Genomic DNA, 22,525 nt, shown 5'->3' on the forward strand with positions numbered 1-22,525 from the left:
TGGCTCAATGATTTTATATATATATCCCTGCAGCCTCTACCCAGACCAAGATTTAGAACATTTCCATCACCCCAGAAGGCTCCCTCATTCGCCTCCCCTGCCAGTAACGCCCTCTTAGCCCCAACAGTAACCAAGTGCGACTCTGTGGTTGATCAGTTTTGCTGTAGAACGTCAGCTATAAATGGAGTGATAGTGTGTCCTCTTTTGTTTCTGCTTCTTTTGTTAAACATTATGAGTCATCCGTGTGTGCAGCAATGTTTAATTCGTTGTCACAGCTGTGTGTAAGCCACTGTGTGGATAGCCACAGTTAGTTTATCCATCTCCTGTTACTAGCCATTCGGGTGCTTTCATCTTTGGCTATTTCAAGGAGAACTGCTGCGAGCATTCCTGCCTGTGTCGTTGGTGCACCTGAGCTCTGGTTTCTGCTGGGCAGACACCCAGGACAGGGAACGTTTCCGTTTAGTGTTGTGTTTTTTTTTGGCCGCATCGCACCACGCAGCATGCGGGATCTTAGTTCCCCAACCAGGGATCGAACCCGTGCTCCCTGCAGTGGAAGCGCAGAGTCCTAACCACTGGACCGCCAGGGAAGTCCCCTTTCTGTTTAGTTTTAGTAGATACCGCCAGGGTTCCCGACATGGTTGTGCCTATCTGCACTCCTGTTGTGGGCAAGAGAGTTTGCCAAACCGAGGGGAGCTGACTTTGGTTGGGATTCAACCCGCGTTGGGATTCAGACCTGAATCCCAGATCCTCCTCCTCTTGACTGCACAACTTCAGCCAAGTTCCCCTCTCTGTGCCTCAGTTTCCTCATCTGGAAACAAAAGATGAGCATTGTGCCAGCCCAAGTGTTGTGAAGATGCAAAGATAGGACTTTGTGGGAGTTCCTTGGTTGCCTAGTGGTTAGGATTCTGGGCTTTCATTGCGTGGCCTGGGTTCAACCCCTGGTAAGGGAACTGAGATCCCACGAGCTGCATGTTGCAGCCAAAAAAAAGAAAAAAACAAAAACAAAAACAAAAACATAGATAGGACTTTGTGTGTATTAATCATGCCTTTTATATTCTCTATCCTGATGCTTTGACATCTGGGGCCTTGCTGACCTTGGAGGGACTGGCCCTCCCAGGGTCAGCCAGTTCCTAGAGACAGTAACACACTTTTCAAATGCAAACCAACCATTCCTGAGTCCACACTCCCCTGACCACCTCCCCTACGGGGCTCTCTCATTGGGCCACTGCCCTCCTGCCCTGTCACCCAGGGCAAGTACCAGACAACCAGGGAACGGTTCCTGTGCCCCAGAGCATGAAGTTATTCCAAACAGCCAACCCTGAGCCTGCTCACCCCACCTCACTGTTCCTTCCCTCAGAAACCACAATAGAGGCTCCCGCCCAGAGTTCCCCCTCTCTCTCTGCCTCCTGACCAGCCCTGGTGCTTTCCCATGTGGCCTCCCGCACCATGGGGTGTCATGCCTCCTCCACTTGGGAACTGTAACAAACCAGCTTCTCAATGGCAATCATCTCCTGATCTGCTGGCCTTACCAAATACCTAAAAAATAATAAAACAAGTTAAAGCGGTGTGCTCTCGTTACTTTGTAGCCTTGAGAGCTCGCTTGGGGAAGGTTACAAAGCTCCCACTGTGGGTCCCACTCCAGTCCTAACACCTCCTTAGAGCACCTCCATGACACTCAAGACAAAAGATCCCTCCTCAGTGGCACTAAAGACAAACCCCTCGGAAAACAGAGGGGTGGTCATTGGAGCTGAGGGTCCAGGCCGGGAGTTCCATTCCTTCCAGAATCTGGCTGCAGCCACTCCTGGGCTGTGTTCTGCAGGACACGGGTCCCCAGATTTTGGAAGAAAGTGCCCTGCCTGTAAGTTTGGGAAACGCTGCCCCAGGGCTTTCCCCAGTGCTGCCTCTGAGCGCCTGCTGCAGGCTGAGCACCCAGGTAGCACTCAAAAGGCTTAATTGCGTTCCGTCCTCACGCTAACTTGCCCGTGGTGCTGTGAGCGGTGCGAGTGGTGCCGTGAGCGGTGCCTCTCACTGCTTTACAGGTGTGAGCACTGAGGCAAGTCCTGTCCAGAGGCAGAGTGATGCTGATGAGCTGCGGGGAGGATCTGGGCCTCCTCCTGCCTCCTGCCTTGAGCTCTGCCTGCAGAGGGTGGATGAATAGTGTAATCACCGGGGAGCAGCGGCAGGGCAGCTAAGAAGGAAGTATCCTGACCCGCCATGAGTCCAGAGGCCCAACCACAACCAGACGGAAAGAGGGGCAATGCAAACGCTGCCCATGCTGGAAAACAATGGCAGTTTCTTACAAAGTTAAACATACTCTCCCCAGAGGACCCAGCAATCCCTCTTGCTGAGGTTTACAGTAGAGAAATGGAAACGTCTCTTCACCCAGAGACCTGCTGGTGAGTGTCTGTACTGGCTTTACTCATAATCACCCCAAACGGGAAACAATCCAAACAGCAGCAGGTGAGTGGATCCACAGACCGTGGCACCTCCAGGCAGTGGGACCCTCCCGGGTGATGAAAGGAAGGACCCATTGACACCGGTTGACGACCCCGGTGAATCCTGCACGCATGGAGCTAGGTGAAAGCAGCGACACCTGAAAGGCTCCGCACCGTCTGCTGCTTCCCTCTCTGTGACATGACGGTCTGGAAGAGGTGGGGGCAGGGAACACTGCAGCGCTTGCCAGGGGTTGGGGTGACCACAAAGGGGCATGAAGGAATTTGGGAGAGTGATGGAAATGTTGTGTATCCAGACTGGTGGTGGTTCTGTGAGACTTGTCACAACTGGAAAACACTCAAAAGTGTTTTGTTCACTCAAAAGTGAATTTTACTGTCTGTAAACCATAACTCAATAAACTTGACTAAGAAAGGAAAGAAACAAGGACAGAAGAGAGGGAGGCTGGGAGTGAGCCCAGGGCAGGGGACCTTGAGTTGATAGGGAGCCTGTGAGGTTGGTGAGGATCCTGCTTCTGCTACAGCCACGCCAGCACCCCACCCCCAGGAATCTCCCCTGCTTTCAGCCTGGAAGCTCTGTCTCTACTGGTGAGGGGATGTGGTCTCTGGACATCCCTGGGTGCTGAGACTCCAGCCCCCACTAGAGCCCTGCGTCAGGGAATGTCCGGACCCTCCCCAGAGCCCGTTACCGGGATACTGGGGGGAAGGCATTTCCTGCCTAGACCTCTTGGCAGCTCCCACTCCCATGGAGACCAGCTTGGAAGCTGGGAGGACCTGAGTCTTCTCTGTACTCTGATCTAGCTAGCGGGAGGAAGAGGAGGCCAAGGCTCCTGGACTAGCTGCAAGGACCCCCTGGGCTGGTGGAGCCCAGCCCCAAGGGCGGCTGAGCGGGGAGCTGCACTTGGACCCACCCACCCACCCATCACTCCCCCATCCCCGACACACACATCTCTGGCAGGGCGCCACATGGGGTAGATCTCAGCCCCAGCTCCTTCCTTAGTCAGGAAGTTGGGGGTTGGGGGATCAAAGCCCCCACATCTGTCTCCTCCCCCCTGCAGCCATGTTTATCACGGTGATGTCTGGAGGTAAGTGGGGTCCCCTGTCCCGGAAGACTGGTGGGGGTACATTCCCTCTGCCTTGAGGGAGAGTGGGGAGGCGGCGTGGGGAAGGGGTACACATGGGAAGGGATGGGAGCGTCCGCGGAGAGTCCCTTGAGGGGAAACCCTGGCTGGGTCCTGGGAAATGCACGTGGGCTCCTCTAGGAGCGCACGGGCCACGCAGCCACCAAGACGCTGCCGTGGAGCAAATGTTCAAACTGCTCCATCCTTTAGCTGGTCAGTGGTCCTCCAGCTTCAGGGGGCATGAGGCACCTAAAGCTCTAGCCCCAGCTGCAGATTCCTGACCTTCTGGTGGAGACAGGGCTGGTGCGGGGTAGGGGGTGAGGGGCTGTCAGGTGCCGGAGGTGGGGCTGAAGTGGGAGGGGAGGGTCGCGTGAGAAAGACAGAAGTTGTGCACCCCGGTCACCAACATCTTGGGAGATGGAAGGGGGGTACGCTCCTAATCTCATAGCCCCATTCCCTGCTCTGTGGGGAAGAGACGGGAGGGAGGCAGAGGGTCCCAGTTTGGGGAGAGTAGAGGGTGCCATTCGTTCACCTCTGCTTCTCCCCCACAGCTGGCTGCTGGGAGCTGGTGAACCCCTGGTGCAGCCTGGTGATCCTCATCACCCACCTGAGGCAGAGGGGGCAGGTGCCCCCAGATGGTGAGGGGGCAGGGAGGGGTGCTGGGAGAACCTCTGAGGGCCCCCAGGTAGGGATTCCAGCCCTGCCCTGCCTCCCTCTCTGCTCCCCCAGTGACCATAGCCCTCCTGGCTGAGGATGGGCACCTGGTGAACCTGGCTGAGAGACTGGAAGAGGGGCCTTCCCTGGCACCCTCCATGGGCAGCCCCCTGCTGCAGGAGCATGGGATCTATGTCCTAGTGCAGATCATCAGTAAGTGGGGCCCCAGATTCCCCCTGTGCAGCTATGTTGGAATATAAGATGGGGAAGAGCAGCCACAGACCACCCAAGCCCTGCCGAGCCCCTGCTTTGGCCAGGACCTAGCCCTGAACTTCCCATCCAATGCCCTGTCCTGACCCCACTGTGGGCCAGCAAACAGGTCCAGAGTGAGAGGTGGGGGTGTGGACCACCAGGCCAGCCAGGAATCAGCCTTCTTCCCTCCGCAGAGGGTGAGGGCGGGGCCCCCACCTGCTATGAGTCCCTCCTGGAGAACCTGGATGAGTGGTGTCCAGAGCTGGCAGGTGAGTGTCACAGGAGAGCCCCAGGGGGAGGATGTGCCTTCCCACCAGTCCCCCACAGGCAGGGCTTCTTGGGCCTTCCAGAGGAGCTGCACTGGCTGTCGGGCCTTCCCCCCCGGGCGATGGCTGGAGAAGGCGTGCCGGCACTCTGCGTGGCCACCAGCAGCAAGGCCCTCCTTCACGGCCCCGAAGGGTGGGCTTCCTGCTGTCTGGGACCCACTAGCTGGGGCCGAGAGCCAGGTAAGGAGGAGACATAGATCCCTGGGGGGATGCTCATACCCAGATATGGGACCCCTTCCCAGGGGACAGATGTGTGTGATGGGAGGTGGACCCCAATGCCAACCCCCTCAGAGACACACATATACCCACACAATGGAAGACACTATATCCAGAGACAGGTCCCCACCATCCCGCTGGAGGCTAAGTGCCTGCACAAGGGCAAGGAGATGTGGAATAGGACCTGGCACACCGTAGGTGCTCAGGGCAGAGCTGCTGAATGAACTCAGTGAAGGCAGCAGCACAGAGTGTGTGATGGCGTTTGAAGGGCCAGCACCTCTGTTCCGGCAGGCCCCGTGACCTGGCACATCACAGCCAAGTGGCCGAGCTGGACTCAGATCCAAGGGGGTTGGCCGTGACCTCTGCCTGGTGTGATCAGGTGCAAAGGCCCAGCAGTATTCCTCTTGCAGAATCTGGAATTTCTGGGAAATTGCAAGGTCACTGACAGAACGTGAGGCCGCCGCGGGGCCCCTAAGATGTGGGTGCGGAGAAAGGGATCCAGAGGCAGAGATGAGAAGGGTGGAGGGGCAGGGGTCCCTGAGAGGAGACAGCACGCTCCTCCAGGGATTATAGCCCCCAGGAGTCAGACGCCCTTGAGGCTTATGGTCACCTGCTAATGCCTCACCACCCAGTCTGGACTGCCCGAGGCTGTCAGATTACACAGGATTACAAGGTCACCCTCCCCACCCAGGACACCAGCTGAAGGTGAAGCATCCCACTCCACAGTGGGACATCCATTCATCCTCCCCCACCCGCAGAAAGTCCAATGAGAGTGGACACAGCAGGCTAGGATCTAACATAAACTCTTTTAATTGCACATTTTCGTCTTGGATCATCTGTGGGGTGAGAAACCCTCTCCTCACTCCCAGTCTCAGCTATGTGGGTACAATCTGATGTCATGGTCTTGCTGTCGGGTGAAGGTGTGAAGGTGGCTGCAGGGCTGGCCCCTGAATCTGCATCGGTCTCTTCAGGGCAGGGAGATCAGACCTGCAGAGGGAGGGCCGGCACAGGTGGAGGTCAGGCCGAAGGTACAGGAGGAGAGACCACCGCTCCCGCCCCAGCAGGGGTCAGGGCCTCCCAGCTCACCGTGGTTGTACTTGCACTGCTTCAGGGCCTCGCTGAAGCCCTCGCACAGGGTCAGGTCGCTCTGAGTGGTGGAGCAGTCCAGGAACTGCCTGATCTCATAGGCGCAGGGCCCCATCTGCTGGGGCTGCGGGGCAGCGCGGGCCGGGGCCTGAGGTTACAGCACAGGAAGCAGCAAGGTCAGCTTGGGGTTGGCACCCAGAAGAGGACTCCAGAGCTGGGGGTGCCAGCTGCCCCTCCTAACGCCCCCAGCCCTGCCAGGCCCAGCCTGCCCTGTTTAGCTTCAGCTGCTCCATCCCTGAAACAGGGTGAGCCCACAGCCCTCTCAAAGCCACCCTGTTGGTGCTGGTACAGACAGCATTCCCAGCTGCCTCATAACAGGTATGCTGGCAGGTGGGGGTGGGAGGTGAGAGAAGGTTCTAGAAAAGTCCAGTGCTCTGCTAGAGTATGAGCCCCATCCCCACAAGTTCTAGCACCTTCCTGCTCAGCAACACTGATCCTCATTACCCCCGACCCCACCACTAAGCCAGAATTTGGTTCAGGACTGGTGGGGTGCCCAGTGGGGGACAGGCCAGCAGGGAACAGACCCAGAGTCACTGGCTACCCTTCACCCTTGGGTGCAGGGGCTACAGGAAGGGGCTACCTGGGAGAGAGAGCACGGACTCAGGAACTTCAACATCCCTCCCTTCTACTAGGTTTAGGTGACCTTGGGCCAGTCTCTGAGACCCTAAGGGCCTCAGTTTCCCCATCTTTAAAGGGCTGGTTGGTGTCTGTCCACGGGGTCTAGGGACCTTGGCCTCAGGGGAGGGGCAGGGAGAGCCGTCCTGTGACCAGAGACCAACAGCAGAGTGACTAATAGGACCCTTCTTGGGCACAGTCCCTGGCCGAGGCAGCTCTGGACACCCTGGACACTCCTCGCTGGACGTTCCAGCAGCTCCCCGCTCAGTGGCCTTGAGAGAAGGCAGCCTCAGTTTCCCCTGAACCCTTGCTCACCTGCTGGGCAGCAGCCTGGGCGGGCTCTGAGCTCCCCCCGCTCAAGGCTCCGGTCAGGGCGCTGCCCACGACGTGTCCCACAGCCGAGCCCACGGCCACTCCGGCGGCCGTGGTCGCCATCTGCGCCATCAGGCCGGGCTGGCCCGACGGGGCGGGGGCCGGGGCCAAGGCCGAGGGCGGCGGGTGCGCGGGCGGGTGGGCAGGGGGCGCGGCGCTGCGGCTGCGGGATGGTAAGAAGCAGGGTTAATCCCGGCCGGACTCCAGGCCGGCGGCCCCAGGGGCCCGCAGCTCCGGAGAGGCACCCTCTCCTCCTCCCGGAGGGTGGACGACCACCGTCTTAGACGCCTGATTGCGGTACCCCCGCCCCTCCCCCGCCAAGATGGCGCAGCAGCCGCCAAGGTCACGCTGTCACGTCCTTGGGGGCCGCGCTTCCCCAGACCCCACCCTGCGGGCCCTCGTCCCGCTCCCACCTGGCTGGCCGGGCGCCCATGCTGCGGCTCCCCCGGGGCATGGTGGCGGCGGTGGGACCGGCTGAACCGAGTCGGAGACAGCAACGGTGACTGCTGTTCCGGTTCGGGGACGAAGGCGGCGGCGCCTGTCACGGCCGGCGCTGCTGGGCGGGGCCGGGGCGGGGCCGCGGGGACACGCTCCCGGCCGGAGGCTCGGGACCCGGGGCCAGGCTGCACCTTCGCGGGTCACCCGGCCTCTCCATCACGCAGCACCCGTTGCCGGTGACCCTGCTCCCTCCCAGCTCCTGGCCCGAGCTATGTGCGCCCTGGGGACACGGGCCGCTGTCGCAGGGCGCCGAGGGCGTACGCAGGAGCGAAGCCTGGCCCTTCAAAGACCACCGCGGAGCTCTGGGAGTGGAGCTAGGGGCTGTCCCGCGCTCGGGAAGTGGGGCAGCGGGAGGCCGGTCCCTGCTCCTCCCCCTCCTATCGGACCGGGCTCGCTGGCTCCGGCGTGGCCTCAGGGTCGCGGGTGGACTGGGCAGGGGAAGAAGCACCCACCCTCCGTGACGGTCCCCAGAGCTCCCGCCAGGGGGCGTCCGGACCGCTCTCGGACTCCTTCCCGGCAAAATCACTGCGGGGCGCGGACAGCCCCCGCTGGGGTGCGACCAGGACCCCTGCGTGGCCCTCCACCCAACCCGACCCCCTGCCCCACGGATGCAGCGCCAGACCCCTACAGCGTTTATGCAGCGTGTCCCTCCCAAAGGCCGTAACCTAGAGGTGTTTGTGCGGGTTTGAATCCTGTGGCCTCGAATTTTACCACCTTGGTTCCAGGCCCAGGGCAGGGCAATGCCGAATTTAGGACGCTTCCCAGCCCTTCGGGAACTGGAGGTTTTCATAGTCTTTTATTGCTACCCTTAGCGGGGAGAGGCCCTGACCTCTTTACCACCCCCTCATCACTGTCCCCTATGCCCGAGGGAGTCCTCCCAACACCTGGACTGTGGGGAGGATGAAATCGCCCACAGCAAAATCATGGGGGAGGGGTCCCAGGTGGGGAGAGGAGGCCCCTCTGTGAGGAAGGGGCAGAAGGGACGGAGGGGACATGGTCAGTGCCTGGCAGGCTCAGCATGTCTCTACTGTGTCCCAACCACACAGTCCTGTCAGCCAGCCTGGGGAGCAGGGCCCTCCCCTGACCCTCATCTGGGCCTGGGCCAAAATTTTCTCCTCTCTGCAGTGGGGGTGACCATTGGCCTCGAGGTGAGGGAAGCATGTGAAGGGTGGCTACTCTCTCCTCATAGACATGCCAGGCCTGGTCCAGCCTCCACCCCTTTGCTCATGCAGCCACTGACCACTTGTTCCCATTGCCAAACTGGCCCTTCTAGGCTGATCAGGGTCCTCCTCCTGCAGGAAGCCCTCTGTGACCAGCCCAGCTTGCTGTAACCATGGCTCTCCACTGCGGCCTACAACGTGGGAGGTTGTTACTTGAGCTCCCATGACAGGTGTACTGTGGTTCCGCAAAGCAAGGCCATGCTCCCCTGGAGGCACTCAGGACCACTTAAGGTAGTTAAACAAATATATATATATATTTTTTTTACACAAATATTTTTACTGTCTATATTTTCATGTGTATCGGAAAAAAACATACAATTAGCTCATCAAATCTATGATTTTTTTTCAAGTCATAACCAGTTTTATTGCAAAAGGACCCTGTACACATTTATCAATTCTAGTACCTTAATAGCTACCCAACAAGTCGTTAACATACAGAAACATGCATCATGAGAAGCAAGAAGTATCACCCATCCCTTCTACGTATTAGCAACTTGTCACTCCTGAGCAACAGAGCTCACATCACTGAGGTCTGTGAACAGTCACTTTTTGCATTCATCCTGAGTGAAAGACGGAATGAGTTAAGTACAAATGCAACATATTATAAACAATTTCTTACAAAAAAAGTCACAAATTAAACCAAAGTATTTTACAGAATTTACTACAAAACACCATAAAAACTGCCTTCACTTAAGCTCTCTCTCCCCGTATCCGGCGAGCCAACTGGATGTCTTTGGGCATGATGGTGACTCTCTTAGCGTGGATGGTACACAAATTAGCATCTTCAAATAAACCCACCAGGTACGCTTCACTAGCCTCCTGAAGCGCACCAATGGCGGCACTCAGGAACCTCAAGTTGGTTTTGAAATCCTGGGCGATCTCCCTCACCAACCTCTGGAAAGGCAGCTTCCGGATCAGAAGCTCGGTGGATTTCTGGTAACAACGGATTTCTCGAAGCGCAAGAGTCCCGGGCCTGTAGCGATGAGGTTTTTTCACCCCGCCGGTAGAGGGGGCGCTTTTCCTGGCCGTTTTAGTGGCCAGCTGTTTGCGGGGCGCTTTGCCACCCGTGGACTTACGAGCAGTCTGCTTGGTTCGGGCCAATTTCTTTCACCCAATGCCTAAGTTCTACGCCGCTTCTCCGACAGCCGCGCCGCTCCTGCTGCCCAATGAAGAGCCGCAGTCTCCGAACTAATGGAAGAAGCTCCTCCGACTAACGACCAAACCGCTCTGCGTTAAATCTATGACTTCTTGACCAATGTGGCTAAAATGAGGCCGAAGTAGGCATTTCAATTTTTAAAAGTAAATCACTTTAAAGAAAAAGATGGCAAACAGCCCAGGTAGTAAAAATCACTGCTGTCTTTCCTCTCCTTGCCCTCTAGGGGTCTCTGTAGAGCCTCCCTGGAGAGGCTGTGAAGGCTCCCCGGACTGGAACCCGGAGGGAGGGCTGAGTCAGCCGGTGTCCCTCTCCTCCCCCTCCCCACACCATCTCCCCCCTTCTTAGGCCCAGGATGGGTGCCCACAGCCTCACACTGAGGCAGCTCAGCACCCCGCCCGCCAGGACGGGAGCCACCGCCTGTGTCCTGGTTCCCCAGCATTGCCCATGATGGAGCGGATTGCCTGGCAAGCTGGTGAAGTCCCTGGTCATCACAGAGAGTATATGAGCCTGGAGGATCCCTTCCAGCGTGCGGTCATCACCCGCTCCTCTGATTCTCACCTACTTATCCTCGGTCTCAGGAGGCTGGGCCGGAGGGCCTCAGAGGAGCCTGTTAGTCCCTGACCAAGGGGCAGCCTGGGCCCCCAGTGCTCCACTCAGACACTGCCCCCAATGGCTTTCTGACCGTACCCTCCCTCCAGCTGACCAGCCAGAGGGCCTTCTGACCCCTCTGCCTGCCTGCTGGTTTGGAAAAGCCTGATCTCGTCCCTCCCTCTTAGGGCTTCAGTTTCCCCATCTATAATTGTCTATGGTTCTGCGCCAAGCTGGGGTCCTGGCCAGCCGCCTCCATATGCCTCAGTTTCCTCTGGGGCACACTTTAATATCCCTTTCCTCACAGGGGCTATAGTGCCGACTTCCAGATGGATCAGCTGAGGCTCTGAGGAGTGGCAGAACTTGCCCGTGGGTATCGCCACCTGTCACAGGCTAACAGGAGGTCAGAGGTCAGGCCCCCAGGGAGACCAGCTAGGGATGCGCCTTCCAAAGATGGCCTGGTCAGGAGGGGGAGGAGTGAAACGCGGCGCCTCTCAGACTCTCCACCGCATCGGGGAAACTGAGGCCCGGAGCAGCACCGGCTGGCCAGGGTCCCCCAGCACCGGGCCCCCGAGACCGCAGGGCCGGCCCGCCCGGGAAGGACTGGGTCCGCGGGCCGGCCCCCGCCTGGCCAGCCCTCCCCGCCCACCTCCCCCACCCTGGCCGCCAGCACGGGGCGAGTGCAGAACAAAAGACGCGGGGGCGGGGCCGGGCGGGCAGGGGCGGGGCGGAGGCTATAAGGGGCGGCGGCCGGCGCGGCCCAGCAGGCCCAGCAGCCCCGGGGCGGATGGCTTGGGCCGCCCGGCTCCGCGGCGCGGCCCCGCGCGCCCTCCTGCTCCCGCTGCTGCTGCTGCTGCTCCCGCCGCCGCCGCTGTTGGCCCGGGCCCCGCGGTCGCCGGTGAGTGCCCGCCGCCGGCTGGCCACCCCGCACCGAGGGGCGCCGGGCACGCGGGCTGGGCCCGGTGGCCGAGCTGGACCCACGGGGATGCCCGGGGTGGCCCGGCGCGGCCCGTTACCCGAAAAGCTGTCTGGGTCCCTGGGGGCGTGATAGATAGTGAGCTTCCCGTCCCTGGAGGTGTGCAAGTGGAGCCTGCGCCGGGATCGCTCAGGCTGGTGAGCGGGACTCCGCACCCCCCTCCCAGCTCTGGGACCTGCTCCTCGGCGGCCCGGCCGAGATACTGGGGTGTGTGTTGGGGGAGGTACAGCGGGAGTGGCTACAGGGCCCCCTATTCACTGCAGGGACAAAGCCCAGCAGGTCTCAGGCTGGCGTCAGCCTCCAGATGTGTGGCCTCCGTGAGCACACCCCCAGGCTGGAGGGTTAAGGAAGCGCTGGGGAGGGCAGCCGGTGCCGGGGAAATGGGGTCTGAGCCTGAAGGAGGCGCCACCGCCTGGCACCTGAGAGTGGTGATATTGGGGAGCGTGAAGCCAGGAGGCAGCATGAGTGTGAGAGCTAGTGTGTGTTATATGAGTTGGGTGAGAAAGAAGGGGCCGAGAGCAGGGAGTCGAGAACCTCAGAGAGCAGGGGGTAGGGTCAGACAGGGAAGGGAGAGGAAGGTGTGATCTGCAGAGGAAGGAGGTCCCGGCATGTGTGACAGCCTGTGTGTGCCTGGGAAAACTGCACCCTCCGCTCCGGCTGGCGCTTGGGGGGACCAGTCCCAGGGGCGGCCAGGTGGGTCTGGGGTCACAGCCTGGGCAACTGCAGGCCCAGAGCCCGCTGGGTACCCAGCCCACTCAGACGCCCAGCTGAGCATCCAGCCAGCCCAGGCAGGGATGGGAGCATTAGGGAGGTGGCAGGTAGAGTCCAGTGAGGAGGGAGGTCTGGCCAGTCTGGGCCCCTCTGTCCAGCCACGCCAGCTCTGCCCTCCCCTGCCCTGGCTATAGGAGCAGGAGAGGACAGAAGGGGTGGTGGGCACCTCAGTCCAGGGACCCTGCCTCTTTCCCAGCCCCTCCTGGTCCCCTAGACCTTGAGGCAGAGTCAGAAATCACCCTGGGTAGCTGTTGAATCCATGGGGTTCGGGTATAGGAGAGACCTGGGTTTGAACCACGTGACCCTAGGTGAGCCCTCTGGAGCCTCAGCACCCCCGACCCCAGTCTTGTCTGGGTGGGTGGGAGGCAAGAGTGCCCGCTGCTGGGCTGCAGAGTATATGAGGTGAGGCCAGGAGAGGGCTCAGCCAGGCACACTGGAGACGTCACCTGCAGCTGCTACTTTGCCGCTCGTGCGGTGTCAGTCGGGTCTGGGTCTGAGCTGGGCCGTTGTCTGTCACGCTGCAGATATGCAGGGAGCATTTGGGGTCGCCTCCGATGTGTTTATACCCGGACTGCTGTTGGCAGGGCCAGAAAAGCTCTGTAAATATTTATCCATCCCAGTTCACAGCCTTCAGGGTTGATGAAAGCCCCGCCGCCCAGTGGGGTGGATGCTGCCTTCCCTTCTGGAGCCAGCGGGGGAGGTGGGGGGAGATGGACCTGCCTCCCCACTAGCGGTGTGACTTGGGCAGGTTGCTTGATCTCTCTGAGCCTCAGAGGGGCGTAGAATGGCGTGGTGATGCTCCCTGCCTTCCTCACAGTCTAACCAAATGCCCTCCCCTCAGGGTCACCTCCTGCCCACAGTAGAGAGAGTAGCTATGAGTAACTGTCCCGCTGGACCAACAGCAAACAGACCCAGCACTTTCCAATCTGGGGTCTTCCCTCACTTCCCCTCTGCTAGGTACCTCCCATTTTCCTAATTGGAGGTTGACCCAGGGGCTGACCCCAAGCCCCTAGCTCAGCCAGGAGGCTGAGTTCCGCAAGAAATTCCTCGAGTATGTTTGAGGCTGTGGTTTGGTGCCCGCCAGAGAAGGGTGGGGTGAAGGAGCTGGGCACCCTCCCCAGGGCAGGCTGAGGGAGGCAGCTGGCCGAGGAGGAGGCAGACCTTCTCCAAAGAGGTGCATTTCTCAGGAATGTGGATTTTGGAGACAGGCCAGAGCTGGGGGGATGGGGGGCTATGGGTGGGGAGGCATGAACCCCAGGTCTAGGCCCAGCTCTTGGCTGACTTGCTGTGTGACCCTGAGCCAAGACCTTGACCTCTCTGGGCTCTGTTTCTTCCCCTGGGAAATGGGGTGATACCTGCTCCCCAATCCGCCAGGGCTGTAGATGAGGCCAGGCGTGGTCTATGCCCACCCCCCACCTCACTGCCTCCCAGCTGCCCTGGGGGGACTGGCACACCCATCTGAGGAATCAGGTTGCTGCGTGCCAGGCCTTGCAGCTAGGGAGGGCCCCTGGCCCCAGGCCGGAAAGGACTGGGGAAGAGAGTGCGGGAGGTCGGCAGGGCAGGGAGCATGTGTCCTATCCCAGCAATGGGAAACTGAGGCCAAGAGCCCTCAAATGGTGGGCTCCAAGAAAAAGAACCCACTGCCCAGGGGCCTTGATCCTAGTGCCTCCTGCTCATTCGCTCTCCAGTACCAATGAACGTGATGTGGGCGGGGAGCAAGAGGCCCCTGGCTCGTGGGTGGACCCAGCACGAGTCACTTTTCCTCTCTGGGCCTGAGAGCTCCCTTCTAGCTGCAACTCCTTTGTTACGATTTAAAGTCTGGAAACTTCAGGGGAGCTGTAGGGAATTGGGTGGAGCAGATTCCCAGGTGTGGGAGGGGAGGGCCCACGGGGCAAGAAGCCAGACCAGGAAGAGGCTCTTCTCTGCGCCAGATGCTGCAGCGGGCATTACAGATGGAGGTCATTTAGCCCTTTGCCATGGTACCATTCCCATTTGACAGATAGGAGAGTCGAGGCTAAGAGAGGACAGTGACTTGCCCAGGGTCACTCCATCCAGGGTCTCCACAGCACAGAACTGGGCCTTCTGAATCTCAGCCCGTGGCTCTTTCTGCTGCACTGACAGTCCCATGATCCAGGGGTCCTCATGGGGGATCCATGAGGACTTGGTGCCTCGTGGGAGCAGGAAAGGAAGGCACACCCACCCTCCCTCTGTGGCTGGCTGCTCAGGCGTCGCTGGTGGGGCAGAGGAGAGGAGCAATTTCTGCTCGCGGGCATAAACAGAGCTTTCAGGCTGGGCTCTGGGCTGTTTGGGGCTCCCAGGAACGACGCAGCCCTGGCCTTCCTGGGGAGGGTCCTCAGACCCTGGCCAGGGTTGGGTGTAAGGAATCTATTTATCCTGGAGGTCTATGGGCTAGACCTTCCTGGGGAGAGGAAGGTGCAGGCCGTCATGGCTCGTCACATAAGTCTGGGGTCCACATCCTTGATGTGAGACCTGGCATGCGTATCCTCCCCAACTTATGCCGGGGATGGGGGTGGGGGAGGTTCAGTGAACCTGCCTCCAGAGTGCCTGGGAAGTGGCAGGTACTTAATCATTTCCCCTTCCTTCTCTTCTGTCACCAAGGTGAGGCCAGCATGGGTCCCTCCTCCAGGGGTAGGGTGACCCCAGCCTGAAGAGCAGAGCAGAGTAGCAAGTAGCGGGTGGGCTGTGAGCGCAGACAGCCCGCCACCTGCCAGCTGTGCCCCCCACAAGTTGTTTAACTTCTCTGGGCTCCGGGTCCTCACCTGAGAAATGGGGATGATGACTGCAGAGATGGTGGGAGGTCCCATCAGGGCCTGAGAGCGTGTCCGTGGAGCAGTTGGCAGCGTCCTAGCCTAGATACGGGTGAGCTGCAACAGCCATCAGTACTTAGTACTGGCACACTCAGTATGGCTGGGCTCTGTCAGGTGATCAGCCGTTCAAGAAGCAACTCTGAAATGGGGAAAACTGGCCCAGGGCCTCACACCCCAGAAGCTCCAGGTGTCTAGAGGACCCCTTCATCATGGGGAGTCCTTGGGGGTTGAGCGGCTCCAGGGTGTTGAGTTCTTGGTGGCTCTGGAATCGGGAGCTGCGGGGGTTAGGATGCTTATCAGAGCTCTGGGGCACCCAGGGCCTGGGAGAGCTGCCAGAGACTGAGGCCAAGGGTGGGGCCCGGGTGGCCCAGCTCCCGCCCCAAATATGGCTGTGGGGAGGCCACAGCGGCCCTGACCAGACAGGCCCAGACTAGACAGGCGCTGAGTCTCTCAGCAGACGGCGCTGCTCTGTGCCTCTCCCCCAGCTTTACTGTGTCCCAAGCCGGGCCTTTGCCCCCTGCCTGGGATGCTAGAGTCCTCACCTGGCCCGGCCATGCCCTTGCTGGGTGACCCCGCTGGATCTCTCTACCTCTCTGAGCTTCTGTTTTTTCCATGCATGAGAACTGCGACCTCCATCCTGGGACTCTCGGAGGGTGGGAGCTCCAGGTCAGAATCACTGTTTGTGGTCCATGGGCTCTGGCACGGTGGGGCTGGGTGTCTGGTAACTGTCTGCCCCACATACGCCCATGGAGGGGGCAAACAGAGCACATCTAGCCCCGCCGTGTACCCAGCCCTGGCAGGGCGTGAGCAAGACTGCCCCCAGCAATCAGACCTCAGTTCCCGGTGCCCTTTGCACTTTGTGTGCACTGCCTGGTTCATCCTCAGATCCACGCTCTGGGGAAGTATCGTCCCCATTTGTCAGGTGAGCAGATTGAGGCAGGACTGCAGCCGCTCCACGCTGGGGAGTGGCTGCAGTGGCTGTCCTGGGCAGGAGCCAGCTCACGTAACTGGAGAGGGCAGAGTGGGGGCCGGGGGCACCCAGGAAGAAAGGGAGGTGGAAAGGTATCTGCTGGGGGGGGGAGGGGGAGCTTCCCTGGCCTTTCCTTGGAAGCTTTGTGGGGTCCCTTCCTGGGTGTGTGAAGAGTACAGTCAGGGCTGCACCCCGACCCAGTCCTCACCAGCCCAAATGGCGGGAGTAGGTGCCCGGCAGCCCAGGCCCTCCACAAGGGGGCAGGAGGCGGTAGGAGGCCTTGGAATCAGCATATGGACGCCAGTCAGCCTGTGCCAAAGGGCCCTGCTGCGTGACGGCCTCAGCTTGGCCATCGACACGGCCGGCTGGGGTCAAGTGAGGGTGCGCTGACCATCCACACCTCTGACCATGGGCCACCAGGACCCAAGGCTTGAGCAGGTCCCTGCATCCTCTCTCCTGCACAGGATGCCCACCGCCGCCACCCAGTGAGAAGGGGTCCACAGCCCTGGCGTGAAGCTCCTCCCAGCAGCCCGGCATCTGCCCCAACCGCCCAGGAGGCCCCTCAGCCTGCCGCCGGCCCCAGACCTCCCCGCTGCGGCGTGCCTGACCCGCTGGACGGGCCGAGTGCCCACAACCGACAAAAGCGGTTCGTGCTGTCGGGCGGGCGCTGGGAAAAGACGGACCTCACCTACAGGTAGGGCCAGGGGCTGCGAGCAGGCTCTCGCCCTCCACCTACCGCCCTCACCCTGCTTCTTGAGACACACTTGTGCCAGATCCCCAAGGTAACAGGCTGGTGTATCCACTGGCCCCCGAGCCCCCTGGGTCAACACCCCAAACCCACACTTAGATGCCCACACAGATGGTACCCCCTGTACCCATGCCCTCCCTCAGCAGAGGAGTCTCAGCACATGCCTGGTCACACCGTAGACATGTGGGGACACAGCCTTCAGTCAGCCAGGCAGCCTCTGTGGGGATGCACTAAGGGCCGGGTCCTGGGATTCTGTGGTGAATGAGGCAGACACGGCCCCTCCTCTCAGCGAGCTAGGTGTTATCCACACCAGGTTCATATCTATCGCTGCAACTTGGGATCCGAGCAGGTAGGGAGCAGCAGTGGCAGGACAGGTAATAGCTCAGGTGACCTGAGGCCCCTCAGGGTGATGCAGCGGGGCTCATCCTGGGAGAGAAGGTGTGAATACCGGTGTGGTGCCCCAAGGCATTGGAGCCGAGACTGCTGGGGGCTCTGGAAATATCCTGGGTGGGGAGCTGGGAACCAGGAGGGGGCAGGTCTAGGGCCCAAGGTCTCCCCACAGTGAGTGGTATAGTCAGGTCTGGAAGGTGGGCCTCGGGGCTCCTGGTCCTGTGTTCTTTCCACCCAATGCAGATACTCATGGGCACCTGAGGACACAAACCCACACAAAGATGTGCCCATGTGGCAGAGGGACTGGTGTGCCACACCTGAGGCCCAGGGCACACCTGGCCTGTGTCGTGCATGCCTGCTCCCCCACTGAGCAGCATCCAGGGGTAACTCCTGGCCCAACAGCCATCAGGGGCTGACGCTGCCCCATGAGCCAGGTCCAGGCCCCTGCTCCTCCCCCAGGATCCTCCGGTTCCCATGGCAGCTGGTGCGGGAACAGGTGCGGCAGACGGTGGCAGAGGCCCTACAGGTATGGAGTGATGTGACGCCACTCACCTTTACCGAGGTGCACGAGGGCCACGCTGACATCATGATCGACTTCACCAGGTGAGCCAGTGGCCGGGGACCCCTCTAGGAATGAGCCCCACCCATCAGCAGCCACTGACTCTGCCCCCACCCCCCTGCAGGTACTGGCATGGAGACAACCTGCCATTTGATGGACCTGGGGGCATCCTGGCCCACGCCTTCTTCCCCAAGACCCACCGAGAAGGGGATGTCCACTTCGACTATGACGAGACCTGGACAATCGGGGACAACCAGGGTATGGGCTGGGGACCCACTTTCCAGATGGGGCTACTGAACATCATAGAGAATGGGGACTTGCCGAGGTCCCTGAGCTGGGCCCGCAGCTCAGTGTCTTGCTGCAGGAGCTCGGGGATTGCTGGGCTATCTCCCTTTTCCAGGCACAGACCTCCTGCAGGTGGCAGCCCACGAATTTGGCCATGTGCTTGGGCTGCAGCACACGACAGCTGCTAAGGCCCTCATGTCCCCTTTCTACACCTTCCGATACCCGCTGAGCCTCAGCCCGGATGACCGCAGGGGCATCCAGCACCTCTACGGCCGGCCTCGACTAGCCCCCACCTCTAGGCCCCCAGACCTGGGCCCCGGGGCCGGGGTGGACACCAACGAGATTGCACCACTGGAGGTGAGGCCCAGGAGGGTGGGGAGGCAGGAGGTGAGGCCCTGCTTCCAGCCCCGACCCCCACTGCTGGCCTCTGTGGCTCCAGTGCAGGCTCTTTTTGACCCTTCTCTCCTACCCCAGCCAGATGCCCCACCTGATGCCTGCCAGGCCTCCTTTGATGCGGTCGCCACCATCCGCGGCGAACTCTTCTTCTTCAAGGCAGGCTTTGTATGGCGGCTGCGCGGGGGCCAGCTGCAGCCCGGCTACCCTGCGCTGGCCTCGCGCCACTGGCAGGGGCTGCCCACCTCCGTGGATGCAGCCTTCGAGGATGCCCAGGGCCACATCTGGTTCTTCCAAGGTGAGTGGGGGCTGGAGGTCACACTTCGGGAATATCATGGTCAAGGGTAGGGACAGACGGCAGACATGATGAACAGATGGAGTGTGCCTCGAACTCTTGGGGCCAAGGAAGAGTATGGCTCACTCCTCTGGGCACAGCTGGGAGGCTTCCTAGAGGAAGCGGCTCTCGAGGTTGGAGTAGAATTGAAGGTATCACACCCCATGGAGCATGTGTGATTATTACCCCTGGTCTAGAGATGAGGCTCTGGGGCTCAGAGGTGGTGAAGTGACCTGCATGAGGGCACAGCTTGGAAAAGGCAGAGAGGGATGTGATCTGGGTCTGGCAGAGACGAGAGCCTGGAGCATTGCGGGCAGCTATGCTGCCCAGCTAGGGCCTGCTGCGGCAGGGCTGGGCCCAGGGATGGGCAGCAGGTGCCTGTCCGGGGCAGCCAAGTGCAGGGAAGGAGCAGGAGCCCAGGCGGCCTCTCTGCTGCTTAGAGTAAACTTCCCCACGTGTACCTCCCAGTGCCTGCACTGCCCAATGTCCTACTTGGGGGTGGGGGGTACCAAGCAGGCATTGCTGGCCTTCATGTTTTATGGACAAGGAAACTGAGGCTGGGAAAGTCCGTGGCCATGGTGGTGGCTGGGCGGGTCCACAGTGGCTGGATGTGGCAGTTGGGCAGCTTGTTGCAGCCTCCACTCTCTAACAGGAGCTCAATACTGGGTATATGATGGTGAGAAGCCAGTCCTGGGCCCCGCGCCCCTCTCTGAGCTGGGCCTACTGGGGTCCCTGGTCCACGCCGCCCTGGTCTGGGGCCCCGAGAAGAACAAGATCTACTTCTTCCGAGGCGGAGACTACTGGCGCTTCCACGCCAGCACCCGCCGTGTGGACAGCCCTGTGCCCCGCCGGGCCACCGACTGGCGAGGGGTGCCCTCTGAGATCGACGCTGCCTTCCAGGATGCTGACGGTGCGCTGGGGGTGGGGTGGCTGGGGGAAGCGGGGTGGTGGCTGGGCATTAGCTCTCATTGCGGGTCCTCTGCCTGGCGAACTCCTTCTCCACCCCCTCCTCATGCCAGGGCAGTGCCAGACCCCTGGGCTGCAGATGAGGAGAGGTGCAAGGACTTGCCGAGGCCCCTCGGTCGTGCCTGGTGAAGTAATAACTGCTGCTTGCTGAGGGCCAATGAGGCTCTGGGCACAGTGCTGAGCTCTGTACACGTCTCATGCGATTTCCCGATGTAGCATCTGTTATGAACCCAGTTTCCAGAAGAGCAAACAGAGATTCAGGTGGTGAGGTACCTAACCGGGGCCACCAAGGTGGACAGAACCAGGACCTCCACGCAGGCAGTCCCTGCTTCTAGCCAAGAGCCACCTGCCTCCTGTGATCTTGAAGCACTCGATCTGGGACTCACAGTCCAGCGCTCTCTCCCGTGTCCCCCCTTTGCTTCTGTGCTCCCCCACATCGGGACCTGCTGGGAGAGCTGTCCTGTAGTGGCCTCGGGCTCCTGGGCTCCAGGTCGCCAGTGTCCCCCATCTGACTCAAGGCACAGGAGAGGTGGTGAGAGGGGTGGGATTTGCTTTTCTGAGGGGCAGGAGTTGGGCCTCCGAGGCTCTGGCCTCTGTCAGGCTGGGTGGTAGCTCAGATCAGACCCTGGGGCAGGCAGAAGGGCTTGCCCAAAGGGAGGTTTTGGAAGGGACACCCTGGGGTCTACAGGTTTCAAGGAACTCAGCAGTGGCCAAGGTCTGCCCACTGGGACTTGCCCCTGTGTCCACCTGCCCCACCTGACCCTCCTGTCTCCTCAGGCTATGCCTACTTCCTGCGCGGCCGCCTCTACTGGAAGTTTGACCCTGTGAAGGTGAAGGCCCTGGAGGGCTTCCCCCGCCTCGTGGGCCCCGACTTCTTTGGGTGTACCGATCCTGCCAATACTTTCCGCTAACCACGGCTTGGATGTCCTCAGGGCCCCTAACCCCTGCCAGGACACTGACATCAGCTGGAGACCATGGCCATCTTTGTGGCTGTGGGCACTGGGCGCGGCATGGAGTCGTGCCTACTCGGGGGTGGGAGGGGAGGCAGGCACTGCCATCAGGACTGCAGGAAGGGCCGCGCAGGTCGTGGCCACTGCCAGTGACTGCCTCAGACTGGGCAGGGAGGCTCTGGCATTAAGGGTGAGGGTGGCCTCAGGCCAGCTCCACCCAACCTGTGCTGGTCACAGTCAAACCCAGCTGCCTTGGGTCTCTGTCCCCATCCTTCAGAATAGCACCTCAGCAGGGCTGGGGGAGTTGGAGCCCTCACTGTCCTGGCTGTGGGGTAACACAGGGTGCTGGCATGTGAGTCCCAGGGCACTGTACCTTCTGTCTTTTCCTGAGAAGTCAGCTCTGGTAGGTGCTTGGAACTGGCTGCCTTCCAGTTGGTGGTTCTGGAGACCTGTTCCCCAGGATCCAGGGCACAAGGGCCAGGCAGCTGGGGAGGGGGGTGTTTCCTGCCAGAGACCCTGGGACCTGGAGGCCCCAACATACCTCAGTCCTATCACGGGTCAGATCCTCTCCAGCCCTCACCCCACACCAAGCCCTCCAAAGCCATGTATATGTGTACAGTGTGTATAAAGGCTTTTCTTTTTTTTACTGAAGACTGTCATTAAACATGGTCATTTTCTACCTGCCTGCCTGGGGTGTCTCTGTGACTGCAAGGCCAGGATGGGGGGAGAGCTGGGCCAGGGAGGTGGGAGGACTGGCTGGGAACCTGCTCTGCCCTGGGAGCCAGGGTTGCAGCCCACCCCACCCCCAAGCCCCTGGTCCTCGGGGCCGGGTGCCCTGCTTAGGGCTCCTCCTCATCTTGCTGGATGCCTGGAGTGGCTTTATAATCTGTTCCCTGCCTCCCCAATGGCCCCTCATACCCTCATCCACCAAGTGGTGGTCACTCTTTCTGATCATGCCACGCTCCAGCCCCTATCCTGCCGCTGTCAAGACACAGAACAAAACTCATGGTTACCACCGCCAACAATTCCTAACTCTCCAGGGTCTCCTCGCCTGCCACCCAGCCCCACGCGAATGTTCTTCGGAGTGGCACCTACCACGGCCGCCATTTATCAGATGGAACCATAGGAAATTGTCAGCAGTGGGCCGTTTTTGACCTACTGCAATTGTTCAACCGGATACACGGATGCTTTGATGCTTTCCAGTGTGTCAGGCCCGGCTCCAGCTGTAAGCGCCCCAGGGCAGGGCTGTCTGGCTTCAGTGCACCCGGCTTGTGATAGGCATAAAGCGCAGAGTTAAGGAGGGAATGGAGACGGTCCCCCCGCCCCCGCCAACCCCAGCACTCAGAGGATGCACCAGCCAAACCAAACACCACCTGGGCCTTGAAATCCTGCCAACCCCATCCCCAAAGCCACAGGAACAGTGTGGGCCTGGAGCTGGGATAGCGGTCCCTGAGCCCTCCTATCCGCTCAGCTGCACTGAGTTCTTGGGCCGAGGAAACTGAGGCATATGTGCTTCTGGCCTCCTCCAGGCCTTCAGGCCTCGCCTCGTTCCTCCTCACTGGGCTGAGTTACAGTCCCAGCTGTGAGACTGGGAAGACCACCGCCTGAGTCAGGGCCGCGGTTGCTACTTCTGTCCGTGAGAAATTTTCCCTGGTACCTCCACTTGGGAGGCGGCCTGGGAGGAAGAGAAACGTGTCGAGACTCCTTTAAGGGGCACGCGGGGGCGCGCTCGGCCTTTTGT

The 22,525-nt window shown here is 60.5% G+C and overlaps 4 protein-coding genes across 13 annotated transcripts; 2 read left to right on the forward strand and 2 right to left on the reverse strand.

Moving 5' to 3' along the window:
- The first annotated feature begins 3,510 nt into the window (after positions 1-3,510).
- Positions 3,511-4,966, forward strand: CUNH22orf15 (chromosome unknown C22orf15 homolog). The gene is given in 6 exon segments (XM_029218176.1): positions 3,511-3,535; positions 4,123-4,209; positions 4,301-4,438; positions 4,672-4,746; positions 4,828-4,854; positions 4,857-4,966. Coding segments are annotated over 6 exon segments (462 nt in total).
- Positions 4,967-5,806: 840 nt separating this feature from the next.
- Positions 5,807-7,767, reverse strand: CHCHD10 (coiled-coil-helix-coiled-coil-helix domain containing 10). The gene is made up of 4 exons (XM_029227006.1): positions 7,566-7,767; positions 7,096-7,315; positions 6,106-6,253; positions 5,807-6,006 (listed from the first exon to the last, which is right to left on the reverse strand). The coding sequence occupies exons 1-4, from the start codon at positions 7,604-7,606 to the stop codon at positions 5,987-5,989; spliced, it is 429 nt and encodes a 142-aa protein (XP_029082839.1). The 5' UTR covers positions 7,607-7,767; the 3' UTR covers positions 5,807-5,986.
- Positions 7,768-9,453: 1,686 nt separating this feature from the next.
- On the reverse strand, positions 9,454-10,465 carry LOC114892860 (histone H3.3-like). Its single transcript, XM_029218188.1, has 2 exons — positions 10,391-10,465; positions 9,454-9,974 (listed from the first exon to the last, which is right to left on the reverse strand). Exons 1-2 carry the CDS (start codon positions 10,463-10,465, stop codon positions 9,561-9,563), a joined length of 489 nt encoding a protein of 162 aa, XP_029074021.1. The 3' UTR covers positions 9,454-9,560.
- Positions 10,466-11,397: 932 nt separating this feature from the next.
- MMP11 (matrix metallopeptidase 11) lies at positions 11,398-20,879 on the forward strand. 10 transcript variants are annotated; one of them, XR_003793093.1, is made up of 9 exons: positions 11,398-11,512; positions 16,624-16,853; positions 17,757-17,900; positions 17,981-18,114; positions 18,257-18,498; positions 18,616-18,832; positions 19,521-19,778; positions 20,051-20,366; positions 20,612-20,879. XR_003793093.1 is itself a non-coding variant. In XM_029220262.1 (9 exons), the coding sequence occupies exons 1-9, from the start codon at positions 11,402-11,404 to the stop codon at positions 20,743-20,745; spliced, it is 1,356 nt and encodes a 451-aa protein (XP_029076095.1). In that variant the 5' UTR covers positions 11,398-11,401; the 3' UTR covers positions 20,746-20,879. The 10 variants fall into 10 exon arrangements, 9 of the variants coding, with proteins under 9 accessions (XP_029076095.1, XP_029076110.1, XP_029076068.1 ...); XM_029220262.1 differs by lacking the exon at positions 20,051-20,366 and having other exon boundaries at positions 19,521-19,544; positions 19,659-19,778; XM_029220277.1 differs by lacking the exon at positions 20,051-20,366 and having other exon boundaries at positions 18,620-18,832; positions 19,521-19,544; positions 19,659-19,778; positions 20,612-20,805.
- Positions 20,880-22,525: the final 1,646 nt, after the last annotated feature.

The sequence above is a fragment of the Monodon monoceros genome, unplaced genomic scaffold (assembly GCF_005190385.1).
Source record: "Monodon monoceros isolate NGI ecotype Baffin Bay Population unplaced genomic scaffold, NGI_Narwhal_1 Super_Scaffold_1, whole genome shotgun sequence".
NCBI lineage: Eukaryota > Metazoa > Chordata > Mammalia > Artiodactyla > Monodontidae > Monodon > Monodon monoceros.